Genomic DNA, 25,753 nt, shown 5'->3' with positions numbered 1-25,753 from the left:
ACCATCACACCCCAAAGTGTCACACACCAATGTCCCTGAGCTGCCACAGTGCCAGAGGGACCTCCAGAGCTTCTCAGCCTCCACAGCCCCTCCCTCACTCCTGGTTTTGATGCCTTGTCAAGGATGACCTAGGACAGAGGCCAGACAGAGCTAAAGAATAAAGTAGGGATTTAGTAGGAGGCCTCAATGGATCCACCTTGGGCAGCACAAGAGCCCAGCTAGGGCTACACCCAAATGGACCCAATTTGGTCACAAAATGGATGACCAGTCATGAGGTCCAACACTTTTATAAGTTCTGGTCCATTTGCACATTGGAGTTAATTGTCCAATTACAGCTCCAGCCCATGAAGTCCCAATTTTTTTGTTTTTCTCTCTTCTGCCCACGTTGTTTGTGCTTTTGGGCCTGAGATTTGGATCATTTGTCCCTGGTGCCCAGCTAGAGAAGGAATTGTTTTGTCTCCCTGCTCTGTGCACAGAGCTCACCATCCCCTAATGTGAAGCCCAGACTCACACACTAAAGCAGCACAGAATCTGAAAAATAGAAAAGCTCAAACCTGAGGCATCAGTTTCAGATCTGGATCAGTGCTTGATCGCGTGTGAACTCACAGCCTTGCAAGGTCAGGGGTTTGGCTTCCAACACCTCTTCCCATCAGCTCCCTTTCCTGTGCTGTCCTGATGTTCCATCTTAGGCATGGCACAGATTCAGCACAGATCAAACTTCCCAACCTCCGCCCTGCTCCATCCCTATCTTCTCACTCCCAAAGACGCCTCTCCACGTTCTTGATCCCCTCCCTGCCCCAGTTCATTCCAGAAAAAAAAAAAAACATAATGAAAATTTCTCCTCTCCTGTCTAACACCCTTTCCTTTCCCTCCTCCACAGACTCAAAAAGCCAAGCTGTGGGACACTGCTCCCTTTCATGCACATGTGGTTACTCCAAACCAGCAATCAGTGTCCTCTGAGCCACCACTGCGCTCAACTGGACTGTGCAATTAACCCTTTCCATGCAGGAGCAGACTGAAGTGTCAGGAAGGCCAATATCCACATCCACCTGGATATACCCCAAAGACAGTGGCAACAAGCACCACTGCAATTAGGACAAACAGGTTACCAATCTATTTTCCACACTCATTTCCCACTGGAATGAGCTCCATGGGGTTACACCTTATGCAAAAGGCACACAGTATTATTTCCACCCGCTGCCCGTTGGATTTTCCTAGTGTCCCCTTCTCTTGATGTACAGAAGTGACCCCCAGACCTATATCTTGCCATGAATCATGAACAGGTGGAAGCCATGAAATGAAAACCTGGCACTGCACGCTCACCTGAACTCTGAGCAACACTGCTTTTAATAAATTTATTCTTGCAATTAGAAAAAGTGGCAAAAAAATCCTCGTGAACTTCAGCTAGAAAAGCTTTCAACTAAGGAAAATCAGATATTTTTACAACAAGCTGACTAGTGCAAAAATAAAAAGGAGGGTGGGGAAAAAAAAAAGAAAGGGTTTTTGTGAAGACAGAAAAGAGCTGCTTTGGGGGGGATTTTTTTCCAGTCCACATATCCCTTGCAGATGAGCCACTTGGCATTTCAGCTGGCTCATTTCCAAAAGCCACAAGAGTCTGCAAACGCTCCTCAGCAAGCTCCTCTCTGGGGGAAAGACTGACTCAAGCTGAGTGGCTCCATGAGTGTCTCTGCTCGTCCAGGTCCCCACTGTGCTGCTGAGAAGTGCCATTACCCAACAGCCCTCCCGACTGGATCTGGAAATTCACTTGGATGGGTTTTTTTGGGACCTACACAAACAGACTGACGATGACCAGTGGGACGCACACGCCAGCTGGCTGCTCTGGTAGGCAGGAACAGTGCTCCCAATGGATATTTCATCTGTGTATTCCTGGAACATCCAGGAGTGCAAACTGCATGGCACAGAAAGGCTGTGCCAGGAGCACAGGAGGTGCGAACGGCGGCGAGAACACGGCCACGAGCTCTCCAAAGGCTGAGCTCCCCTTTCATTAGCATCCAAGAACAAATGGGTTTCAAGGAAATTGGACCACCACCACCCCTTCCCGAGCAAACTGGACTGGAGCCGCTGCAAAGCTTCACTTAGAAATCCATTTTTTTACTGCTAATGGATTTTATGGGTCCCTCTTGATCACAACTGGAAAAACGATGGCATCCGAGGTCCAGAAATAACAGAACCTGAGCCTGGCTCTCAGCATCCAGCCCACCTGCCTTTCGCAAGGGCTGAGCATCCTGACCAGGAGCACACTCCTTGGGTGGGGGATACAGGACCTTGCAGCTGCTGCAGGGGGCAAAGGGATCAGAGCAGGTAGGGCCATTCCAGAACAACTCTCTCCTTCCCAGGTCCGCAGGGAAACCTGCTCTTCTAAGGAGAATGGACAAGGAGGCTGCTGCTGGTGTCTGGGAGATTTTTGTTGGACATCCAGCAAAACAGGAAGGCAGATGGGACAGAGCATGGGCTCCAGGATGCTCCACACCCCAGCTCTGCAGGACACAAAGGGAAGCCAGGCTCAGACCCCCCTCCATCCTCTGCCTCTTCTGGACGGCGAATGCATTTCACATTAGCTAATAAATTGCTACATCTTATGTTTCTTAGCCTGCTGGAATGATGAATATTTTGGAATGTATTTTGAATGGTTCCTTGCCAGAGTGGAACAATCATCCAGAAATCTGAAATCAGAAAGCTGAAGAATGGAAAGCCCTGTCTTTCCAGAGTTCACCGCAGTTTGAAAAGCACAACTCCCAGCAGAGGAGGCAAAATAATGATTATGAGAGATCCTGTGAATCGAGGCACACGAGGGATATGCTGGAAATGACAATCCTTAATATGGAGTAATAATTTTTGCCTCCAGGTGATGAATATATTATAGGATATCTGTTTATTCCTGCCCTTAGTCTGCCTGAAATATCAGATACTCTAACCTGGAGGATTGGACAATTTAGGGGACCTGTGCAGAAATGTGAGATAGCCACAAAACACTGCTTTTGCTCTGGCGCAGGGTTAGCAGACAGCTGCTGCAGCTCTAGCAAAATTTAACACAATTGAAGCCTTTTAAAGGGCTCTAGCTAATGAATCACACCCACTGCCAGACCAGCCAAATCCTCACCTACCCAGGACTATCTCAAGACCAGCAAAAGGTTGCACAGCTCGCCCAAATCAGTTCATGTGGATCACCAGGCACCAGGCTGAGCCAGCTCAGCACAAACCCCAAGCCTGGATGGAAAGTCTCCATGGATAAAGGAGACCAGAAGTGGTCTGGTCTCACTGGAGCAGCTCCAAGAAATAAGCTTTTCTCTCCCCCATAGAGATGGGCTGTCTAGACACATTGGCAAGGCTGCGCTGCCGAATTTGCAGTGCTGCATCCTTCTCACATCCAGCCTGTCAAATACAGCAAATTCCTGTCCCCCAGCCTGTTAGCATGGGCATTTTTTCAAACTTCCTAGTGTTACTCACGTCCAGAAATGCCATTATGCTTAATGAGAAGTTTTAAAACAGATTTCTCCACACACGCAGGACGACATCTTAGATTTTCTTTATCAACCCTCTGGCAAAATAATTATTTCATTATTTCATTAAATATTTTTTTGCTAACAACTAAAGTAAAAATAAAGTAAATCGAGTACAAAGTATGTTTAAGCCAAGAAACACTGATATGTGAATACAATTTGCAATGGAAATGTAGGAAAAAAATTGTTCTCCAAATAATAAAAATACTACTCAGCAAAACCTTTGGGAATTAGGTGATGTTTTTCACTGGAAAAACAATGAGAATATTTAGAGAGAGCCTAGCCTCAGGGCCATGTTCAACAACGTATGGAAGTGCAGATTTAAACCCATCCACATCAAAGCTGCCTTGAAATGAGCAAATTACCTTCCACCAGATTCAGGACTGCAGGGGTGATTAGTGTGGATCACACAGATTTCTCCATCCTCAGAGGTCCTCAAAGCAAAAAGCACATGAAAATTCCATATGGCCCTGGAGTAGAGGTGGGCTGTCTCTTTGTTCATAACACATCCAGCAGCCCCATGCTTCAGTGGGGTGCAGACAAAAAGCAAATCGATAAAATAAATAAATAAAAGTGTGATTTTAATAAAATCAATCCAAATAAATCACAAGTGGGATGCACTGGCATTAGGTTCACGCTGTTGACCTTCACAGCACAGAAAATAAAATAACAGCAAGTAATGAAAGCACTTTCAGTGTGTGGTATAAAGGCACACAGAGCAGCTGTTTCATCTCAGCTGCATACACAAGTGATAGCTGGTGTGTTGGTGAGTCCTGCAGCCCCATTTCCCAGCCACTGCCAGTGCTAGCAGGGCACAGAGCCTCAGATCCCCCTGCTGCTGCGCTGCCTCGCTGACTGCTGACCCCACACCTGGGATTTAGACAGATTTAGACAGAAGCATCCATGGTGTTGGAACCCTGGATGCTGAGAATTGCAAACTTTCTATGCTTAAAGGCACAGACCCACAAGAGCACTGCATTTGACCTGAGGCTGTGAAGAAGGCTTCCAAAATTGATTGATAGCACTGGGATTGTGGGTATGTAGTTGGTTAGAAGTGTGCAATATCACAGGATGGAAAACTTAAAGTTTGGGGGTTCAGAATATAGAAATAAATATGAAGCAAGATGGAGGTTTTAGGGTGGAGGCAGGTTGTTCTTCTTGACCTTCTTCTTCCTTCTTCCCTATGGGTTTGGGTGATGTTTTGTAATTGGACAGAAAAGTCCACAGTGATCACTTATTGGGTTAAAAGGGAAAATAATCCAGGTGTCAGTTCTTAATTGGATAGTTTAACCTTTAAAGACCTTGTAACAAGAGACAGTTAGCCATTTTGTGCCTTGCTAATGAAAGGCTCCAGAACTCATGGTTGTGAGACTGTTTCACTGATAAATAATAAACACTTGAGTCCAAACATGAACTAACATCTCAAGTGCCTTCAATCCCAACCCAGAGAAACTGATACCACGGGATGGGCTTTGCTTCACTGCAGCACTCCTCAAGGGGACTTCTGACACCACCTCATCCCTAGGAAAGAAATCTCAGCTACTCCTGGCTGCTCACAGAAACCTCAAGAGCCTTCAACTTCACTTAGGAAATATCCACCAACCTCTCTGGTCTTGCGAGCAAGTGGGCAGGTCAGAGGTGTCCCTGTCAGAGGTGGCCTCCTCCCTCTCCCTCTTCCTCATGCAGCTCTCCACACATCTCCCAGAACAGGGGACCAGCTGAACACCCTCTCTGGGCATCCCCAGGGCCCAGCCAGGTGCTGGACATGCTGAGCTGGAACCAAGCTGTGAGCAACCAGAGGCTCCACCACTAGCCCAGATGCCTGTGGGCACATCCTCCACGTGGGCCCACAGCCCAGCCCACTCACACCAACCCTCCAGGCTCCCCTGTGGTCACAGAAACTGAATTCAATTCCTGCATGGGAATTCCTGATGTGCCAACAGCTGTACCTGCAACCTGGACAGAGCCTGGGTTTTCTGGTACAGGTCAGCTGCAAATGTCCTTCCATCCCAAGCACAAGGGACACTCCAGAGTGGTGCTGGGTGCACTGAAACATCCCCCAGGCAGGTCCTGGAAGATGCAAATTGCTCCACAAAGCCCACTGCCATGCAGCATGGTGTAACAGAGATCAGAGCACCCAAAGAACCCCAAAGCAGCTGGGAGAGAACTAAAGCACCACGGGCTGGTCCTGAAATAGGCCCTCTTTTTCTTTTAAGCACAGCTCATTAAATGTTTGCTGGAAAAACAGAAAAGCATTTTCCACAGAGGGGAGGACATCCAAGAAAAGCCCTTTTGGACATAAATTGGCAAGAGACTCCCAAGCATTTATCTTCAGCATAGAATGTGCTCTGTCAGGAGGGCTGTAACTAACAATACGCTGAAAAACACGCCACAGACTTCCACTGTATTTTACTTGGCACTAAGGGGTTATTCCTCAACACAAAGTATTCACAACTGGCATCAGTTAAACGAGAAATTACAACCTTCAAAAGACCTATTTAGCATCAGCTGCAGAAAGTATGGAATTTGCCATGGGCTTTGATGACAACAGATTATTCCCCATAAAACGCTGCGAAAGCGCTCGGCGACAATGCTCGGCACGAGCTGCTGGTTCAGCAGGGGGGATTGGGAATTCAGCACTTCCTGCCCCTTCTCAGGGGGCTGCTGCGTGCTTTGGGACTGCTCACATCCCTCTCCCCAGCTCTCCAGCTCGCTGGCAAGCTCAGGCACAGGGCTGGGACACAGCGAGCTGGTTTCTGCAAGGGGTTCGCTAAGCTGATGGCTGCTAAGCTCTAAGCAGGCTGCAAAGATACCCTGAACTCATTCTCCCCACAGTTCATTAAGTTAGGGAGGAATATGAGGGAAGCATCCCATTCCTCCAGGCTAGATGGTCAGCTGGGATAGACTGAGGTCAACAGTGTGGAGGTTTGGGAGCTCCATCACCTCCTGATCCTGCACAACTCAGCCACCAGCTGGGACAAAAGGCAGCCTCCCTTCCCTGTCCCTGGATTATTCCCACCTCCTCGAGGGGGAAAGAGCTCTGCCACCAAACTCCTCAGGTCCTCAAGCTTTTTTCCCCTCAGGCTCTGGCAAAGGAGAGCTCAGAGCTGGGAGTCCCTGCTGGTGTTTCTCAGGATGAATGCTGTGTCCACGCAGAGCGCACGCAGCACAGAGAGCGTGCCTGGGGAAGGGAAAGGCCATCACTGGCTGTCTGCACTGCACCAGGGCTATCTTTAGTTAACCTGGAAAAAGTGACAGTCCAGAAACCGTCCAGAAACAGCCTCCACCTTGGCTCTCAAAGGGGGCTCCAGAGAGGTCAGCCTGAGCTATGTTTTCCTGCCACAAACCTGGAGCCTGCTCGGTGAGCTGTAAAACGTTCCCGTCCCTCTGCTTGGCAAAAACTTTTCTGTTTCCTTCCCCAGACCTACAGAGACAGGGATTTATTGGGCAGATACCCTTTGTCTGCCTTGTTCTGGAAGGAGATTTAGCCATCCACAGGACTTGTGCAGCACCAACAGAGAAGAAAGGGGAAAACGAGTCCCTTTTGCAGGCAGCTGCAGCCCGTGGCACACACCCTGCCTGCTCTAGCACCTGTAAAACCCAGCCTGCACCAGTTAACCCCTGCAAGGCCAGCAATTGTCACCTGGCTTCAAATTCAGGGTGTCTTACTGGGCTGGGGAGCAGGGAGAGCTTTGCCATGGCTGTGCCACTCAGAGTTGTTCATGCACAGCAGTGCATGCCACAGCAGGACCAACCCAAATATTCACACATCCTAAGCTGGATCCTCCCAGAACTGTGCTACTGCTGGGGATCAGCATGGACACAGGCTCCAGACTGGCTGTGCCTTCTCTCACTGCATTCTCTGCTCTTTCAAACCTTAAAGCTGGCTGAGTCTCATCCTCCTGCCATACACACACTGATAGAATTGTGCTTTTGTCATCCCAGGCTTTAACACGACCCCAGAATCTGAAGCCTAATACAAAAATCAAATAAATAATTAAAAGCCACGATCCTTCAAGCAATGCTGAGACTGGGCTTTGCTCTTGCTGTGGGGGCATGGCACATTCAGGTAGTGACAGTCTTCCCATAAAGGCTCTGGGTTCTCTGTTTAGGGAACCAGGCAAAAGCTGGCATCCTGGCAGTAATGGCCTGTTGTCACCATGATATTTTCTGAAAAATCCTCTTTGCCCAGGATTTTCTCCTGGGAAGCTGAGAAGCCTCAGAGAGGAATGAAAACAATAATTATCTGATTGCTGCTCCTGTGTTTGCTGCTTTGCAATGTGGCTTGGACATTTGTTTACCAACAGGTGAATGTTTGCTTGGTTCCATGTGAATTGTTTTAAATTAATGACCAATCACCATCAGCTCAGTCACGAGCTTTCTTTATCATTCTTGCTTGCCTTCTGATGTATCCTCTCTCTTTCTTTAGTATAGTTTTAGTATAGCATTCTTTTAATATAATATATAATAAAATAACAAATCAGCCTTCTGAGAACTTGGAGACAGATTCTCATCTCTCACCTCATCCTGGGCACCCTCACAAACACCACAGCCCGTCATTAATCAGCTGTTTTGTTTTAAAAGCTGAAGTGTGTCAGCTAAATCCACCTGCAGAGCCAGGTGTTGCTCTAGGCACTCCCAGTCAGGCACAGAACTAAAGGCTGAAACGCCCAACTCGAGACAATGCACAGGAAAATCTCAGCCATTTCCTGGTCCACAAGTCAGATGGCAATTTCTATAGGGCAGAGCCTGGAACGCAGACCCTGGAGTGCTTTAGGGGAAAAAAAGGTCTTTTAAATTTACTCTCCCAAGCCAACATCATCAAGTGAGTGTCCTGGGATCCGGATTTATATCCCAAGCTCTGATGAGAAGGAGCCCATCAAAGCGCTGTCATCCGCTGCCACGGATCCTGCCCTCGCAGCTCACACCCTGCTTTCACTCAGCACATAGCTCAAGTGCCCCCTGATGAACAAAGACACCTTCCTGAATCAAAACCCACAGGAGCAAAACCCCAAGTCTCCATACAAAGCAAACCCAAGTTGTATTTCGACCAAATCAGGTCCCAGCATTAGGAGCATTACAGGAGCTGGAGATGAAAAATCTCCTTTTGAGCTGGAGAACTCATCCCCGATGAAGGATGGATGAGTTACTAAAACAAATATCACATTTGGTTCTGGCTAACAGGACTCTGCTCAGGGGAGCTCAAGTACTCCCAAAGATTATCATTTATGCACAGCTGACTTCAAGTCCTCTTGCTTGCTGAGCCCAGGCTGTGATACAACCTACAGATTTCTCCACAAACCTCTTCTGTTGGTCAGGCATTTGTTTCTCAGTTGCTCTGGCAGTTTTATGGAATCTACCACCTGGGCACAGATAAAATACCAAAACCCTCAGTCCTGGGCAAGGGTTATACCCTTTCCTGGTTATCTGCCAGCCTATGGCCAAAATCAGGGGTCCCATCCTCAGTGCCTGCCTCGGGAGCCCTGGTGCTGCACTCCCCCAGAGAGAAGGGTGCCCACAGCCACCCTAATCACAGATCTGCCCCAGAGCTCCACCAGCACTGGCTGAAACAGGCCAGGCTGCCCCAAAACAACACCAAATCCCTGTGACTGCCCAGATAGCTTTGGGGTGTCCCAGCAGGCAGTCCTGGTTACTGGGACCAGCCTGCCTCACCTTCACCTACTCCCCACGCTTCCAGTTTTCACACAGAAAGGGCTTTGACTTCTCTCAAATCATCAGAGGAAATAAGGAAATAGAGGAAATAAGGAAATAAATGTCAAAGGCTTGAAACTCAAACACCTTAAAAGTTGCAAATGATAATAACCACGGGGGTTAGAGGAGGGGAAATGCCTCCTGTTGGCCAGAGCAGAGATGCTGCTTCTCCACCATCTCCTGCTGTGCTTCTTGGCCTTAAACTGCAAAATCAAAAAAGAGGGAAAAGCTGCTGGAAAACCCCATCAAAGATCTGTTCCTCTCTCCTGGCTTCCCGTGCTCCCTGTGCTGGCTGGGCTGTGCCTTGCTCAAAGCCCAGCTTGCCACGCTGGAGTGAAGCGAGCCGAGGACGTGCCTCAGGTTCTTTGAAGCAGCCACAACAGAGAGAGAGGACATCCTCTCCTCAGGGACCTGCCACACGGGCACAGCAAAGCCAGCCTGCAATGTGTGGCAAGCAGGAGACAGGCAGTGATGGGGAAGAAGCCATGGGGCAGAGCTCAGAGCAGCCTCCCACAGGAGATGGGTGTTTTGGATTGCGCCCTCAAATCCCAAATCCCTCGAGGTGCCTTCCAGAAGGGCAGCCCAACTTTCCCAGCTGGCTCACCAGAGGAAATGCTTACAATGCAATGTGCTCTTTGCCTCTGATCTCATGGCAGTTTTTGAGGAATTGGCCAACTTCAACCATGTTTCGACCATTTGAACAGAAGTTTTGACCATTTGAACAGAAATCGTGAAGGTAATTCAGCTCCTATTCGTTTTTTGAAAACCTGGTGGCTTGGAAAAAGGAAAGAGGATTATTAATGTCAGCAGCAAAGATCCAGCAGCTGGGTGAGCCCAAGATTTTACAAGATACAAGAACCCAGAGTCTCACCCTGCTGCTCTAACAAAACAAAGGAAAATGCCAGCAGAGCTCAGCCCAGGCTGCTCCATGGGCATCCCTGGAGGTGCACAGTGGCCACCCACTGCCACCCTCACATAACCCCCCTCACCTTCCTTAAGACCAGGACTGGAGGAGCTGACTGAGCAGACCAAGTTCCAGATTTTGGTGTTTTTAACTATTAATCGTGGGGAAAGCAGAGCTGGAGAGGATGGGACGTGCAGCACCAACTGTGCCTGTGTGCCCTGCAGGGAGGGAATGCAGTCCCCACTCCTGAGGGGACATTGGCCACCCCACCCCGGCTCCAGTCCCCGCTGCCACAGACCTTCCTGAGGGCTTGGGCCAGTAGATGGCACCAGAATAACAGAGAAACCCCTCTGCATCTCCCCACACCTCCGGAGCAGCATCTCTTCCCCAACACACAGCACGGGGCACTGGCACCCACCGATGGCTCTCAGCTCTCTGTTTTAAAAGCCTGTTCAGAGCTGACTTCTTCAAAAGTTCTACCATGCAAACTCTAGGAGAAAAAAAAGAGGTTTCAAACTGAGATACCCTGCCTTTTGAAGGCTTATAAAATCTTTTTTTTTTATTCCGGCAACTTAGATGCTGCTTTTAAACGAAACACAGAAACAAAGTATTTGCCCAATGTAGCTGATTTCTCCATAACTGCTTTAATTTGGAGAAGGCTTCCTCTATCCTGCTAGAACTAACAGCAGTTCTCTGCCTGCTGCATTTGAATAGGACCTGCATTTCTTGATGTAGAAGCAATTCACTTGAGAAGGGCCAGGCTACATTTTTAGGTAGCAAAGTCCCCTTCTCTTTGGCTCTTGTGACTGTCAACACTGTTAGAGGACAGACCAGCGCTGCCTCCCCAGCAGCTTCTGCTGTCAGATAATGACAGCATCCCTGATTCCAGCGGGTTCAGCATCATCTCAACCCTCCCAAAACAAGCAGCAGGACCAGCCCAGGCCAGGGTGGGCATTTTCCCCAGGAGGTACCCACCTCTCTCTTGCACACCAGGCGTGCAAGGATTCTTCTCTTTACAAAGAAGATGCCCCAAAACGGAATTAACAGCCAGTGCACATCCTGCAGCAAAACCCATCAATGTCACAGAGAGCTAAGGATGATCCTATTCCCACTCCTGCCTTGTGCTACCTTCTGATCATCAAGGTGAATAACCATGTTTTTAGAAGGACTTGGGCAAAGATGATGGTGGTCTCCAGGGATGGTCTCTGCAGCACAGACACGATTCTCGCAGGGAAATGCATTTTTTAGTTCCTGTCTCAGCTGTGACAGGTGACAAGATGTGTGTGGGCACTACGTGGTGGCACCAAACACCCTGGAGCTGCAGCCATGGCTCTGCCTGGGGCAGGTCTCATGTGCTTAGGGAGGCACCAGGATAGACTCAGAACCTTGAATCCTGCTTGGAGGATCTGGGACAAATTCAGACCACCTGGCTTTTCACACCCAGACTGAGGTTTGAACATGGCCCAGCCCAGCAATGTCTTTAGAGCAGTTTGATGATTTTGATCTTTCCCCCCACATCCCCGTTATTAATCACACTGAAGGAAAGTGTAATTCCTCCAAACCAAACCATTGCCAAACCATTTCTCGGCACACTTTTTACTCAAGGTCCCTTCTAGGAACAGAGCACGTTTGGAAACCTCCACAACTCCACACTCCTTGGCCAGCAGCACATCCATGACCACATGTCCACAAGCACTGAGCTTTGGGGCTGGAAAATGACCACGCCAGCCAGGTGGAGAAAGGCTCCCATTGCCATGGGCTCAGTGGTGGAGCAGAGAACCAGCCATGAGGGCTTTGTTTTATGAACTTTCCTGGAAGAGCTGCCCTTCTGCAGCTCTTTGGGCATTGCTGGTTCAGCAGCTCTTTCCATGCTGGTGACAACTGAATGCACAGTGGAGTGTGGACACAGGGGATGGGTGACTGCTCTGATCACCCCAACCCTGCAAACCCTTCTGCAAACCCTTCCCTTGGTGCCAGCCCTGCACAGCCACCTCTGATCCCCCCAAGGAGCTCACCCCACTGTTTCAGAGATGCTCTGTCCCACGAGGATGCTCAGCACGTTTATCCCTCTCCCCAGCACTGATTAGATTTGCAGCTCTCCCTGTTTTTCTCATTTTTCCCAAAGCTGGCAGGGCTGCAGCTACAGGAGACACTGCTCACTCAGAGCCTCCACCTGGCCAGAAATAACAGAAATCACACACAACAGCCTGCTGCCTTCAGAGCTGCAGTAAACTCCAAAGAGCTCCTGAAATGCAAGAGAAAGTTGGGCTATTCCAAACTGCAGGGCTGATGTTTGCCCTTCACAGCCCTGTGATTTTGGAGATTTGGGATTTTGGAGATTTGGGATTTTGGAGAGGGTTTTGTCCCATAAATGTGAGGCAGCTGGTTCACATAAGGGCCTGAGTTATGATCAGGGATGAGGACATTGCTTTCCTGTTGTGTTTCTCGCTATGTTTTGGTTCAAACCTGTAAACAGACTAGCACCAAGTGGATCTGTGCTCTCCATCTGGTCCTGTGTTCTGGTTTCCTGGCAGGAACATGCCTGCAGCACATCTCCCATCCCTCAGCCCGAGCTGAGCTCTTCAGTTGCTGTGTGAGACTCAGCCACAGCATTTCACCCAGTTACCCCACTGGTGAGATCAATAATTCATGGCTGACTAAAGCTGCTCTTCCAAAAGGGCTTCCAGATATTCATGGATGCAGCAGCCAGCGCTCTCCTTTGGAGTCATTTCTAGTGATTACACAGCATCTCACAGCTAAAAAATGCATTTCCTACCTCCTCTGAATGCATGTCTGGCTTTTGCTCACAGCCACTGGCTCTCATTCCACCTTTCTCTGATGGATTAAAGGCAGGGGGGAGAAAGGCTTCCACCTAGCAAGTCACAGAAATGTGGATTTCACTCCATCACCACAAGTGTCTGGAAGAACCTTTGACACGTTGTGGCCTGAAAGGGACAGTGATCCATCACACAACCTACAGTGCTCCCACTCAGAGTGCAGATCAAGGAAGCAGAGCAGAAAGCAAAGTCCTTCTGAGGATTCCTGGGGAGCAGCACCATGGGTGTAGCAAGAGATGACAGGGAGCCTGGCATCACAAAGCAAGAAAACCAGGGTTAAGCACCCAGCTCCACACAGAGCTCTTCAACCCCCCCAGAACAAGGCAACCTCCTCCAGACATCAGCTCTCTCTGCTCAGAGGAACACACAAAACACACAAAATGCACAAAGGCAAAGGTGAACCTGTCCAAAATGATGAAGAGCAGCTTTCTGGGGTGGTTTTGCTGCTAACCACACCCTAGTTTTTCTTTTCCATCATTCCATACAGTGACTGTGACCCTTCCTCACCCACACTCAGCTCCATGGGTGCCTCCTGCCCCACAGGCATCCCAGCTGAGCACAGCACAGCACCCTGCCTGCAATGGGGGGAAATTCAGAGGCAGCACCATTGTGCTGGCCAGAACAGATCAATCTCAGGATTAAACAAGTTCCCACTAAAGTCACACAGCCCCTGACACCTGGGAGGATTCCCTTCCCAAGGTAGGATGAGCTCTATGCTGTTTATTCCTTGTTTGTCTCCATCAGATCTGTGATGAAGTCTCAACAAGGCTTCCTTCCAAGGAAATCTCTTCCAAGGTTTCCTTACCCTCTCCAGACCTGGGAGGATGTCCCTACTGCCTCACATCTGCAATGGCAGTAGGTGGGCTTCGAAATCAATTTTTACTTGAGTCTGAGCACCTCTTCTTTCCTTCTAAACTGGAGCCAGAGCTCTGTTTAGCTCTTCTCTGGACTTTTTTGGACTCAGTTTGCACCTTCTTGACACACAGAGCCCACCTGGAGCTCTCCCGAGCACAGGGAGAGGATGGCCCACAAACAAGGCAAAGCTGTAGGACATGCTGAGGGTGAGAAACATCTGCCTCTCATAAAGATGTGGTGTTCTGCACTGAGCAGCACAGCTGGTCCAAGGCCAGACAAGCAGAATTACAAAAGGCATGGATCCACAGCACTCTTTGCTCCCAGTTCATCCTAGATCCCATGCTGTCCACCTTTCTCTGGTGGATTAAAGGCAGGGGGGAGAAAGACTTCTACCTAGAAAGTCACAGGAACGTGGATTTGGCAGTCACAGCCACAGGATCCACAGCGCTCCAAGGGAGCCTCTGTGCTCCCAGTTCATTCCAGATCCCGTGCTGCTCTCATTTCCAGGGAGAAACACTGCACTGTGACATGGGGACATCTCTGGGATCTCACCACAGGAGCATGGGCAACCTCTTCCCCCAGCAAGCCCAACTTCTCCACTGGGAATCATGGTGGAGAGCAGAGGGATCCACCCTGCCAGGGCTCCCCCGCAGCTGGAGGCCTTGGCTGGTGGCAGGGCACTGGGCAGGAGGCTCTGCACCAAAATAGGGCATTAGTGAGCAACTGGAGCTCTGCATTCTTCTCCAGGCCCTGCATTTTCCTAACGGGAATGCCTCAGAAACCCGGTGGGGGGGAAAGAGGAATTTACAGTTCCCTTCCAAAAACCAGTCTTTGTTTGTTTGATCGTTTTTTTAAATGATCGAGTAACTTGTGAATACATTTTCTGATGATTCCCACATCCTCCCAGCTGGAGAACGGCTCATGAACAGACTCCAAGCTCTGTAAATGAGCTTGTTAGTCATAAGTCTTCAAACAGGCTTGATAAACAACTTTCAGCCTGCAGGATATTCATCAACCATTCTGTCTGCCTGGTCTCCTGACACTAATTTATTATTTACAATGAGAGATCCTTCTCCTAAATCACAGGTGATTGTTTCTTTTTACTGATTAGTTGATTTAAAAAAAAAATTTGAGGGGAAACAATGAAAAACAAATCACAAACAAGCATAGTGCTGCAAGCACTTATTCCTGAGCAGTCCTCCTAGTTTCCATGACACGTATCAGAAGTTTTCCAAATGAAACAAACTCTCAGTAACGATCTTTTTTGGCCAAACACTCAAGAGCGGGCTGCAGCCAAGAAAAAGAGTGCGACCATCCCAACCAGCCGCTGGGAATTTCACTGCCTGCCACCAAACACTCCAGGGACCTTCCTGCTGATCAGCACGTGCTGCTCCTTGCACCCCTTGGGCTTGTGGAGAGCCCAGGCACCTCAAGATGTTCAGGAGATTCACATCCATGTGCAAAAATCTAACCCTGAAAGCCACCCCAGCCCATGGGGGGGTGCACACAGCAGCACCAGGTGGGTTCCCTGCAGGAACAAACCTTGCTGAGGTTGCTCCAGGTCTTGGAAGGGGATATTCTCAATGCTAACTCCACAAAGACAAGCAGATGGAATAGCAGTTTGCTGGGGATGGTGCAGAAGGAGGAGAACCTTCCCAAACTGCCCTTTAAGCCAAGCTCTTACACAACACACATAGCCAGAAAACTCCAAAGCCCCTAATCAGGGCTCAGGGTTGTACCCAGTTATATGAGTAGGAAAACTGAGGCATGGCAAGGTGATCCTGGTCAAGTTATGGCAGGGAGTATAAAGTAAAACAGACCTCAAGATTCTGTGGCCAACACACAAAGGTGCATTTGAGCAACCAAAGACAGGCTGGGTCATCTGGTCTGATGTTTGGAGGAAGAAAATCCCTTCTGCTCCAACTGAGATTTTGGGTGCAAGCCTTTTCTGGGTAGGCTGCTCCCAGCACCTACCCAACACACACCTGACCCTAAAAACCTGCCCTGCAGTTCTCCCAAATGGAGCAGCTCTCCCTGCCTGGGGAACACACAGAGCAATTGCTTTCCTCCAGGGGCTGCCTGCTGTTTGTGCGTCAAACCCACGCTGTGCTTCCACCCTCACCTCAGCTCCCATGGACAGACACGGACAGAGTCCCATCAGCAGTCACAGCAAAGGCAGCAGGATGCAGAGCTTGGCTCTGGGCTGGTCTTGAGAGTTTTTTTCCTCTCCCTGAGTGTGAAATCACCAACACATTTCCTCTGACAAGCTCAAGTACGCGGCACTGGACAGGCAGCGCTAGCAGCCCGTGCCTACAGCCAGCCTTCCTGGGGACACAGCCTGGTCTGCAGCCTTCCTGGTTCACAGGAACCATGCACCCTGAGCAGGAGCTCTGTGCTGGATTCACAAACCCTGCTCTGTGCTGGATTCACAAGCCCCTGCTCTGTGCCCTGCACCCAGGTACAGGTGATGCTGCTGGCAGGACGATGAGCACGGAGCTGCCGGCACTTGGGGCCACAAGGCAGGGAGAGGGTTCTAATGCTTGATGGGAAACCAGCCCAGGCCTGGTGGGGACAGGAGCTGCCTGCAGAGCCACCAGCAGGGCCAGCCCTTTGCAGCAGCAGCCCCAGAGCATTAACACTCTGTTTTCACTGTTACGGCTCAGGCACTTTTCCCTTTTAAGTCCAATCCATCCCCACCGAGCTCCGCCGCGGCTGAGCTGACACGGGCAGAAGTGACAGCTCTTTGAAAGCTGCAAGCATCCCTGGTTTGGTTTTTTTTTCTTCTTTAAACAAATGTGGATCGTATTAGTGACACTTCCAAAAAAGAAGATGATTTCCAGAGGCACTGAGCAGGTCTGAGGGCCTCACTGGCACACTCAGCTGCAGCTCAACCCAGCTCTGCCACCACTCACTCAGCACAACAAAGCCCAGAGCAGACAGACCACTCCAGGCTCCCCACAAGCTCAAATCCTCAACCTTCACTGCTCCAGCACCTACTCTGAAGGGCTGGAAGCTGCTGGGATGCTGCCTTCTGCAGCCACCCACCCTCGCTCCATCAGCACCAGGCACCCTGCTTTGATCCCAGTGCCCTGCTGCTCCCTCCAGAGCCTGATTCCATTCTCCTTTCGCAAGCCTGCCCACTCAGCAGCTGCTGCTGGCAATTCCCTCTCGCCCCAGACTGGCAGGACCAAGGAGAACTTTGATTTTGCTTTGGTCAAAGAGGCCAAAAGAGAAGTTCATCTGCTGGTGGGCTCAGAGCAGGAAGCAGTGTCCCTAAGCTGCTGATGAGTTCCAGCTCTCAGTGCAAGAGCAGTTTTGCTGCCTGAGCAGCTCATCAAGACGTGGAGAGGGTCCCAGCCAGATCCTGAGCGTCTCTTTGGATGTTTGCCCTGCCCAGCAGTCTTGCTGACTGGCTGGAGTTTCTCCTGTAGGAAAATTTCTCTAGCCAGAATAGGGGGAAAATTTGGGTGGAATATGAACTGGATGCTGCAATAGGATGTAGTGATTTGTTAAGAGTGCAGCTGGCTCCCTTTGCCTCTCATCTAACCTTCCCTTCCAGGAATATGAGGCACCAGGATGTCCTGGGCTGCCACCCCAAGGCAAACGTTCACTTCACATGGGCACGTATGAAACCCAGACTGTCTGGGACACATGCTTTAAACTGTGCTGTAACCTTTTCTTGGCCCCTGGAGGTGAGAAAGGAGCCCAGAATGCTATGTAAGCTGAATTAGATGCTCCCTGGCTTGCTCATCAGGCCTCTCTTGGCCTTCACAGACTCATCCTTGCAGATGCTTTCCACTGCAGGAGGTGCCCTCAGCTTCAGCACCACTGCTCCCTTCCCTCCTCAGCCAGAATCCTCCAGACACTCTCACTGGAAAGAAACTTCTCTTTATGTGATGCCCTCAAAGTGCCAGCAGACAGGCAGGGCAGCTCTGCTGAGTTCCCATCCCCACCTCACAGCATCTTCCAGGGATCAGCAGGAACAGGGCAGGAAAAGAAACATGAATTAGGAACAGCATAGATTTCCAGGGCAAACCTACATTAACAATGCAAAGGTGAGGAAGGCCGTGACAAACTTCAAATTATCTCCAGCTAAGGAATGAAATGGATGGAATTCTTCCCTGTGAGGCCCTGGCACAGGTTGCCCAGAGAAGCTGTGGCTGCCCCTGGATCCTGGGAGTGTCCAAGGACAGGCTGGACAGGGCTGGCAGCACCCTGGGATGGTGGAAAGTGTCTGGGTTGGAACTGGATGATCTTTAAGGCCCCTCCAACCCAAACCATTCTGGAATTCCATAAAACCAATCATAGCTGAAAAGCCCCTGAGGTGCTGAGGAGCTTTGTGAGCTGTGCTGGCTCTGGACAATGGGAAAACTGTCCCAACACAGGGTGACAAAGGACAAATCCCTACATTGTAGGGCTGCTACATCTACACCTGTGAGTTTCCACTGAGTCTGTAACACAGAGCCTCCGTAGAGATTCCCAGTGGGTGGTAAGAGGTTGGATTTGTGCTGCATCTCCCCCTCAGGAGGAGGCACTGGTGCCATCCTTCTCCATGCCCTCCAGACTGCCATTCACCCCTCCTTGGAGCCGTCTGCTCTCCCACCAGAGCAGCCAGCGGGTTCTGAAGGTATTTCCCACGTGCAGAGACCAGACAACAGGTTTTTCTTGTTGAAACCAGACTAAAAACCTGCTCCACCACCCAAGCAGAAGCCTTTCTGTACCCTGCATGTAACACCAAGAGGACAGTTCAAACATCAGAGCCGTGGACAACAGCTCCTCCAGCCAGACTGTGCTGAGTCTCGCTTCAAATCTCCATAATCCGCCCCAAAATCCAAGGCTCCTTTAGGAAAGGCAAGCAGGGTGGGGAAGCAGCAGTGCAGTGATTCATTCTCCCCAGAAACAGAGGCCCAAGGCTGGAATACTGTGACACTTGGTAAATATTCGTGATGTACTTCATTATGCAACAGAGGCCCAGCAGGAACACAGCTCCCTCAGGGCTCCTTAATATGGGTTTCAAAAACGATTAAATATATCATAAACAACTCCCAACCAGGAATAAACACCTATAATCCCATCAAGTCATTTTGGTGATGTCAAAAACCATGGGAGTCAACTCGGTTACCGGGGGGAAAAATAAAAATACATCCTTGAAGGAATTACAGCCCTGTAATTCTGTGTCTGCCTTGTGAAAGACCCAACTCTCCCAGCCCCTCCTGCTTTTGCTCTGTCCGTGCTCTTGCTCTTTTCCTTTCAGGCTCCCTCACATCGCAGATTTTGATGCATTCTGCACTTCTGCTGAGAGGAAAAAGGATGGAGCTCCCGACTGCGGACAGCAAAACCACTCCATGCCCGCACAAAAATACTCCGCTGGCCGAAAAAAAAAGACCTTTTTTTGCATGACTCAAGGCTGCTGGTCAGGTCTTCAAACACTAATACTCATCAACTGGCACACACATAAGTGGTCCATTGAATCACATGCAATGACTCGTGTGAGTAAGGGCTGCACAAATTAACCCTGAGATAATATTTTCCCATGCAATCACTGCTTTATACATCATCAAAAAGATGGAAAATAGACCGGCTAGCAGTGGAAACTCAGTGCAGATGACAGAAAGCTGATGTTCATTAAAAGCGTTCGAGCAGTTTAGACCAAACCTTTCAGTTTTATGAGAGATTTCAAAATCTAATTTTCATGGAAATGTTTTCATTACATTAAGGGGGGAAGGAGGGAAAGTAAAAACCTTCGGCAAAATCTTTTTCAAATTAAGAAGTTGGAAGCCCTGAGTGGATGGATTGAAAACACAAATACCATCAGCAAATTATGAGACCATGACAACCAGGAAGCAAAACTGATTATGATCAAAAAAAAGTGAAATTCACAAACAAATAGAAGTTTCTTTTCACCCCTCAAAAGGAAAAGCACTCTCTAACAGAGCCAGCTCCCTCCTGTACATTCACATGGCTCTTTTTACTTTGTTAATATCAGTACCTTGACCACTTTCGTTTATTTCCTTGTGCCTTTTTTTTAAGACTCCAGATATGTGGCAGAGCCACATTTCCATTTTCTGTCTTTGTCCAGAAGCTGCAGAAATTTACATAACAAACACGAAAAGCTTTCCCACTTCAAACTGCAGGATTCAGGGGTGCAAGAAAAATATCTGACACCGCGACACTCGCTGCAATAACCACGCATCTGCCAGCCTGAGGGCAAAATCAGATAGATATGCCCAAGGAACATAAATGGAAAGGAGTTAATCAAACTTCTAACAACTGCTTGGTGTTAGTTACCTGTTACTCAACTTTTAGCCAAGCGAGCGCTCCTCAAAGCCTCGAGGACACGCGCAGTAAAATTGGCACGCGCAAAGACGCTGCCGACCAAGAACTGCGTTTTTCAGGCAGGTCATTTACAACAAGCACCTTAAAAACAATAATGATCTGATTCTGGCTTTTCCTACATTGGTTTCTGGAAGAGGAGAACTCTGGAAAGTGTTTCTTGAGGAAGATTTGCTGTCTGTTGGTGGGGACTGAGGCACCGGCGGCTTGCCCGGCTCACGGCGCTGTAACCCAGGGACACCAGCACCAGCTGCTGCCCCAAGACTCTCTGTCCATCAGCAGGACAAGACAGGAAGAAAACTCCAAGGTTTAATCAATTTTCCCCTCTTCTGTCTATCAGTTGTACATCCCCTGTCTACGGACTCAGCATTTTCGGGGAGTAAGGGCTGTGATTTACTAACAAAAGAGATGCTCAATGCTCCCACAAAAAGCAGAGGTTTGCTAAGAAAACCCTGCAGATGTCCCAGGCGCTTCTTCTCGCCTTCATCCTCAGCAACTCAGCAGCCCAAGGAATTGCTTTCCACGTTTTCAAGCAGTGGCAGAGCTTTTCCACCTCTTTTTACAATTTTTTTTTGTGAAGGATGGGGAGGCACGGGAGAACAGGCAATTCAGGACTTAGACACTCTCTTTTACTCCTGCAGCAACCTCACTTGTTCTGATTAAAAAGAGGCAATGAAGGCAAAATGAACAGCCATGTGGGAGCAGACCCGAAGTCCCGCAGCTCAGGATGCTGTTTCAGACAGCCAGGAACAGCAGGCAGAGGGTTTAAGCCCAGGCAGCAAGGGAGAGATCTCTGCCCCAGCTCATCCTTGCAGCCTGTGACTGGCGGCTCTCTGAGCTGGACACTACCTCCAAACACTGCTGCAGTGAGCAGCCATGCTCAGCCCTCCCTGAATCTACCAGTTCTTTATTGAAATAACACCTATTTCTGACCTGCACAAAATCCTGGGGTGATGAGCCCCATCACCCAAGAGTGCGAAGGCTGAAAAAGCCTTACCTCAATCTGCTGCCAGAGCAGAGGGGCTGAAGGCACACGATGCTCTGCCTGACCTGCCTGAGCAGAGGAACTCACTCACCTTGTCCCAGCAGGGCTCCTGGCATTTCCTTGAGAAGGAGCAGCAGCACTGAGGGGTCACGATGCTCACCGGGACAGGAAAAAAATCACGGGGGGACTCAGGCAGCTTGTGCCCAGATTTAATTGGGAATCAGCCTGAAATAATCTGCCAGCCACCTGAGTGCCAGTGCTTTTATACTGAAGAGAGATTAAAGGACAGCAAAACCCCCAACTTGAGCGTGTAATGGACTGAAGCACGGTTTATTCACTCCTTACGAAAGAAATCCCAGCGTAACAATTTTTCTTTTGCTGTTCATGCTTTCTCCGCACCATTTTACGAGCCATCAACAGTGAGCCTCAAACAAACCAAGCGAAAAAAAAAAAACAAAACCAAAAACCCAAACAATAATTGAGAATTACCCCAGAGCCACAAGCTCTGGGAACCCACAGGCAAGTGACAGGTTTCTGTCACCCTCATAGGGCACAAAAGCAATAGGAGATCATTGCCTTTTCTGGGAAGTTTGGGGATCCCCTCAGCTCAACATTTTCATCCCAGCTTTAGCTGGAGTTAGCGAAAGCTGTGCTACCACAGCAAGAGCTGGTTTTATCCGAACAGGTTATTTTGTGACAAATTGGAAGTGGGATTGCAAAGCCTTCCCAGCCATGCAGCAGAGGCAGGGAGGTTTGCCCTGATGTTTATCAGCTTTTAGGGTAAGGTGTTCAGAGCTACGAGTTGAAGTGAACTTGGTAAGAATGACAGCTTGGCAGCACTGCTGCAAACTCAGCTCCTTAACCCACGGACAGCTCTCCCTGCAAGTATTACCATCACAGCTGCTCCCAGGAATGTTTTTTTCTTTTTAATAAGATAAATGTTTTAGCCTGAACCTCTCTCAAATAAAACAGTGGCGAAATATTTCCTTCAATCTCAAACATCCGAATAAAACCTTCTGCGTCAAACTACTTCTCTTAACTTTCGTTTACAAAACCAGCACCAATAATTTGGTTTTTCCCTTCAGTTTGGGACAAAAATCAGTGGCAGGCTAGAAGAACAGTTTTAGTATTCTTGAGAAATCCACAATTTCTTCAAACGGCTTTTACCTTTTCTCGCTTAAAAACAAGGAGAGTAACCGAGCCCTGTGTTAACTTTTCCACTGAACCAGCTCTCATTTTTCATCGAGAGAAGCTCCTGCCTCTGCTGCACTTCCTAGCTCCAGCACAGTCCTTTTCCTGCATGGATTGCACATTTCACAGAGCGCACACAGCAGGTAGGGAAACTGAGGCACAGAGACTCCTGAGATGCGCTAAATGCTTCCATGAGAGAGCCAGAAAGCCCAGATGACAGCTCTGCCCAATAAACCTGGTGGAATTTATTCCTCCTCCCTTTCTTTTCTTTCGGTCGTTACTTACTTTAGAATACTTCTAAAACTTTCTAATTCACCGCAACGGTATTAAAACTTTTACAGCATTCAGAGAATTTCTAAATTATCTCAAGCTGTAGTTTGGTCCCTGCTCAGCAGTGCTGGCTAGAAAACAAGCCCTTGGACAGCTTTTTTTTTGGGTTTTTTTCCTGCTTTAAGAGCAAGGTGAGTATTGGTGAAACGCGGCTCTCCTTTTCCACGCTGACCGAGCTTGCAGTTGGCAAGGGGCAAGATCAGGAGTAAATCGGAGTAAATCAGGAGTAAATCCAAAGAAAATATGATAAACTAAAATGGGTACAGAGCAAAAGTAAAGAAAAAAAAAAGTTGTCTGAATTCGATGTCTTGCGGGTTCTCCAGCGGCACAAGTTGCTGAATCGAGGGGCAGCCGCAATCACTGTTTTCCCCACTACAATACACACCTTTAGAGCCAGAAATTGCAGTTTTTCGGGTCCCGGGAAGGAAATATTTTTAAGGCACGTCGCAGCAGCGGTGGATGCGGCTCTCGGGGGAGCAGAGGAGCCGCTCCGGCAGCCGCGCTCCGCTCGCTCCGTTCCGAGCGCTCCTGGAGGATGCTCCCCGCCGGGACCGCATCCGGCCGGGCCGAGCCCGGGCATCCCACGGGCGCTTCTGCAAGGAGCGGGTCCTTTGGGGAAGGCTTCCCGCTTCCCCAGCTCGATTTCCTTCGGAACACCGAGAAAACCAAGTCGGATCCACAGAGAAAAGAGGATCGGAGGCGGCTCCGGCGGGGAAAAAAAACCCCACAAAAAACCAAACCAACAAAAAATCGAAAAGCGAACGAAAATTGTAACTGGCATTTTCGTTCGCTTCTCATTTCGTTTTGTTGTTTTTTTCCCCGGGAAGATCCCTCGGAAGCGAGCCCGTGTCCGCAGCCGCGGCCAGCCCGGACCCCCACGGAACTCCCTACGGCCGGAGATGTAATTATTTTAACAGAGAGCGGCTAAAGGGGGGTTACTGACCCTGCACAGCCCCTGCACAGCCCCCTCAGCCTTTCTGACAGCGCTGCCCTTGGAAAACAACACGCGGCGCTTGGAAAACCCCGCAAGCCGGCGCCCATCGCGCTGCCCACGGCCGCGGGGCTGCCGGGTCACGGCTACTCGAGCTGCGAGCTCGGACTGATCCGGACGGGCAGCTCAGAGACCGCTCTGGCCCCTGTCTTGCCCGGATCGGGGAGAAGCGGGGCTCGGGGGAGCGGCAATCCGCGGCTGCGCTCGGGAGCCGCGCACGCACCCTCGGGCTGCTGGCGAGCCCCGGCGCTCCCGGCAGGGCACCGGACAATGGTCCGGACCCCATTCAGACCCCTGAGCAACCTCTCGGTGTCCCGCTAAGCACGGCGCCGTGCCCGCTCCGACGGGTCGGCCGGCCGGATGGATAGATGGGATGGATGGTGGGATGGTGGGATGGATGGATGGAGGCTCAGCGCCTAGCGCGCCTCGCCCCGTCCAGCCAAGCGCCGTTCTCAGCGCACCCCGGCAAGGAATGGACGAGGGCGCCGAGCCCGCGGGCCCGCTCCTGCTCCCCGGGATGTTCCCCGGTTGCCCGCAGGGTGCAGGAGCCACGGCACCGGACCCGACGGGCACGGCGGCGAAGGGCAGGTCACCCCTTTCCCGGGAAAACAAGGGTTTCACACTCCGGCGGGTGCCGACCCCGCCGGGGCTCGCTCTGCGCGGCGGGGAAGGGCGGCTGGGGGAGCGGGGGAAGCCGGGCTGAGCACCAGCGGAGCCCCCCCGGAGCCGGCACCGCCCGCCGCGGCTGCCCCGGCGAGAGATGGAAGGGGAGGATGCCCCCGCACTTACTGTCCTGCTGCGGGGTGTCGCTGCCGCTGGTCAGCCCGGGGGACTCCAACAAGCTCCGGCCGGGCTCGCCGCCGCCTTCCTCCGCCTGGGCGGCCACCATGTCGCCCGCCTCCTCCAGGTCCAGCAGGTGACTCACGGAGAAGTTCTTCTTGGCTTGTAAATTGTCCAGGCCGGCGGGGCCGTCGAGGCGGGCGGGCAGCAGGGCCTGCCTGTCCATGGCGTGGGCATAGCTGGACGCCATGGTGCCGAGCGGGGCTGCTCTGCCCTCGCCCCCCGCGGGCGCCCACCGCCCCCGCGCCCCCCCAGCCGCCGGCGCTTCCAGGGGGGGAGTAGCGAGGAGCGGAGCGGGGCGAGCGGGACGGGACCCGACGGCAGCGGCGGGTAGGGAAGCCCGAAGGGGAGCGGGCACAGGGCCGGGCTTAAAACATGCCGGAGGGGAGAGGCGGCGGCCGGCTCGGGGCGCCGGGGCGGCGGCGCGGGGAGCTGCCGCCGGCCGAGAGGAGCACGGCGGCTGTGGGGCCGCTGGGGCGGGTGCGCCCCGTCCCTCCGCCCCCGCTGCCGCCGGCTCCGCTCCCTCCGCCCCTGCGCTGCCCTCCCGTCCCTCCCCTCCGCCCCGCACTTCAAACGGCGGGGGCGGCTCCGGGCACCCGGGGGAGGGCGGCCCGCGGGGCCCCGCCGGGACGTGGCACCGGGCCGGGGGTGGCAGCGCAGGCCCCGCGGCTGAGGCTGAGGGGGGGCCGGGCAGGCCCCCCTTGTGGGCCGGCGCTGCACCTGGAGGGGAGGGCGGACTCCCTGGGAGGGAGGGAGTGAGGAGAGGAACAGCGAAAATGAGAAATGCAGAGGAAAAGGTGAGCGAGGGTAATGGGAGAGAAAGTGCGAACAGGAGAGAGGGAAGGAAGAGGGGAAAACCAGCGAAAGAGGAAGGAAAAGTGCAGCGGAGAGCTGAGAGAAACAGAGCGATAGGGGAGTAAAGTGGAAAGAACAGAAGGGAAAAGAAAAAACAAACAAACAAACCCCGAGGATGCGGTCGGGGCTGCTGAGGCCGGCAAGCACAGCGGTCCCGCAGGGTGTGGTGGCCCCGGTGGCCCCGGTGGCCGGGGACAGGTGGCGGCCCTCGCACCGTGCCCAGGACAGCGGGGCCGGGGCCGCCTCAGGCCGCTGCTCCCGGCGGCCGCGGCCGGGGCTCCGCGCTGCCACAGCCAGCCCAGAATTTCCATCCCCCCTGATCTGGGGAAAGAACATTTGATGCCATCAAAGGGCTCCAGATTGAAAACAGATGTGCTTCCCCGAGTCTCTCCGTGCATT

The 25,753-nt window shown here is 51.1% G+C and overlaps 1 protein-coding gene across 1 annotated transcript in view; it reads right to left on the bottom strand.

Annotated features, from left to right (window-relative positions):
* PRRX1 (paired related homeobox 1) overlaps positions 1 to 24,982 on the bottom strand; it is a 39,366-nt gene extending 14,384 nt beyond the window's left edge. The window contains exon 1 of the mRNA XM_030953121.1: positions 24,449 to 24,982. Within this exon, the coding sequence (XP_030808981.1) occupies positions 24,449 to 24,689 (241 nt within the window). The 5' untranslated portion in view covers positions 24,690 to 24,982. The remainder of the gene's footprint in view (positions 1 to 24,448) is intronic.
* Positions 24,983 to 25,753: the final 771 nt, after the last annotated feature.

The sequence above is a fragment of the Camarhynchus parvulus genome, chromosome 8, assembly GCF_901933205.1.
Source record: "Camarhynchus parvulus chromosome 8, STF_HiC, whole genome shotgun sequence".
NCBI classification, from domain to species: Eukaryota; Metazoa; Chordata; class Aves; order Passeriformes; family Thraupidae; genus Camarhynchus; species Camarhynchus parvulus.
This window is presented reverse-complemented; position numbering and strand designations above follow the sequence as displayed.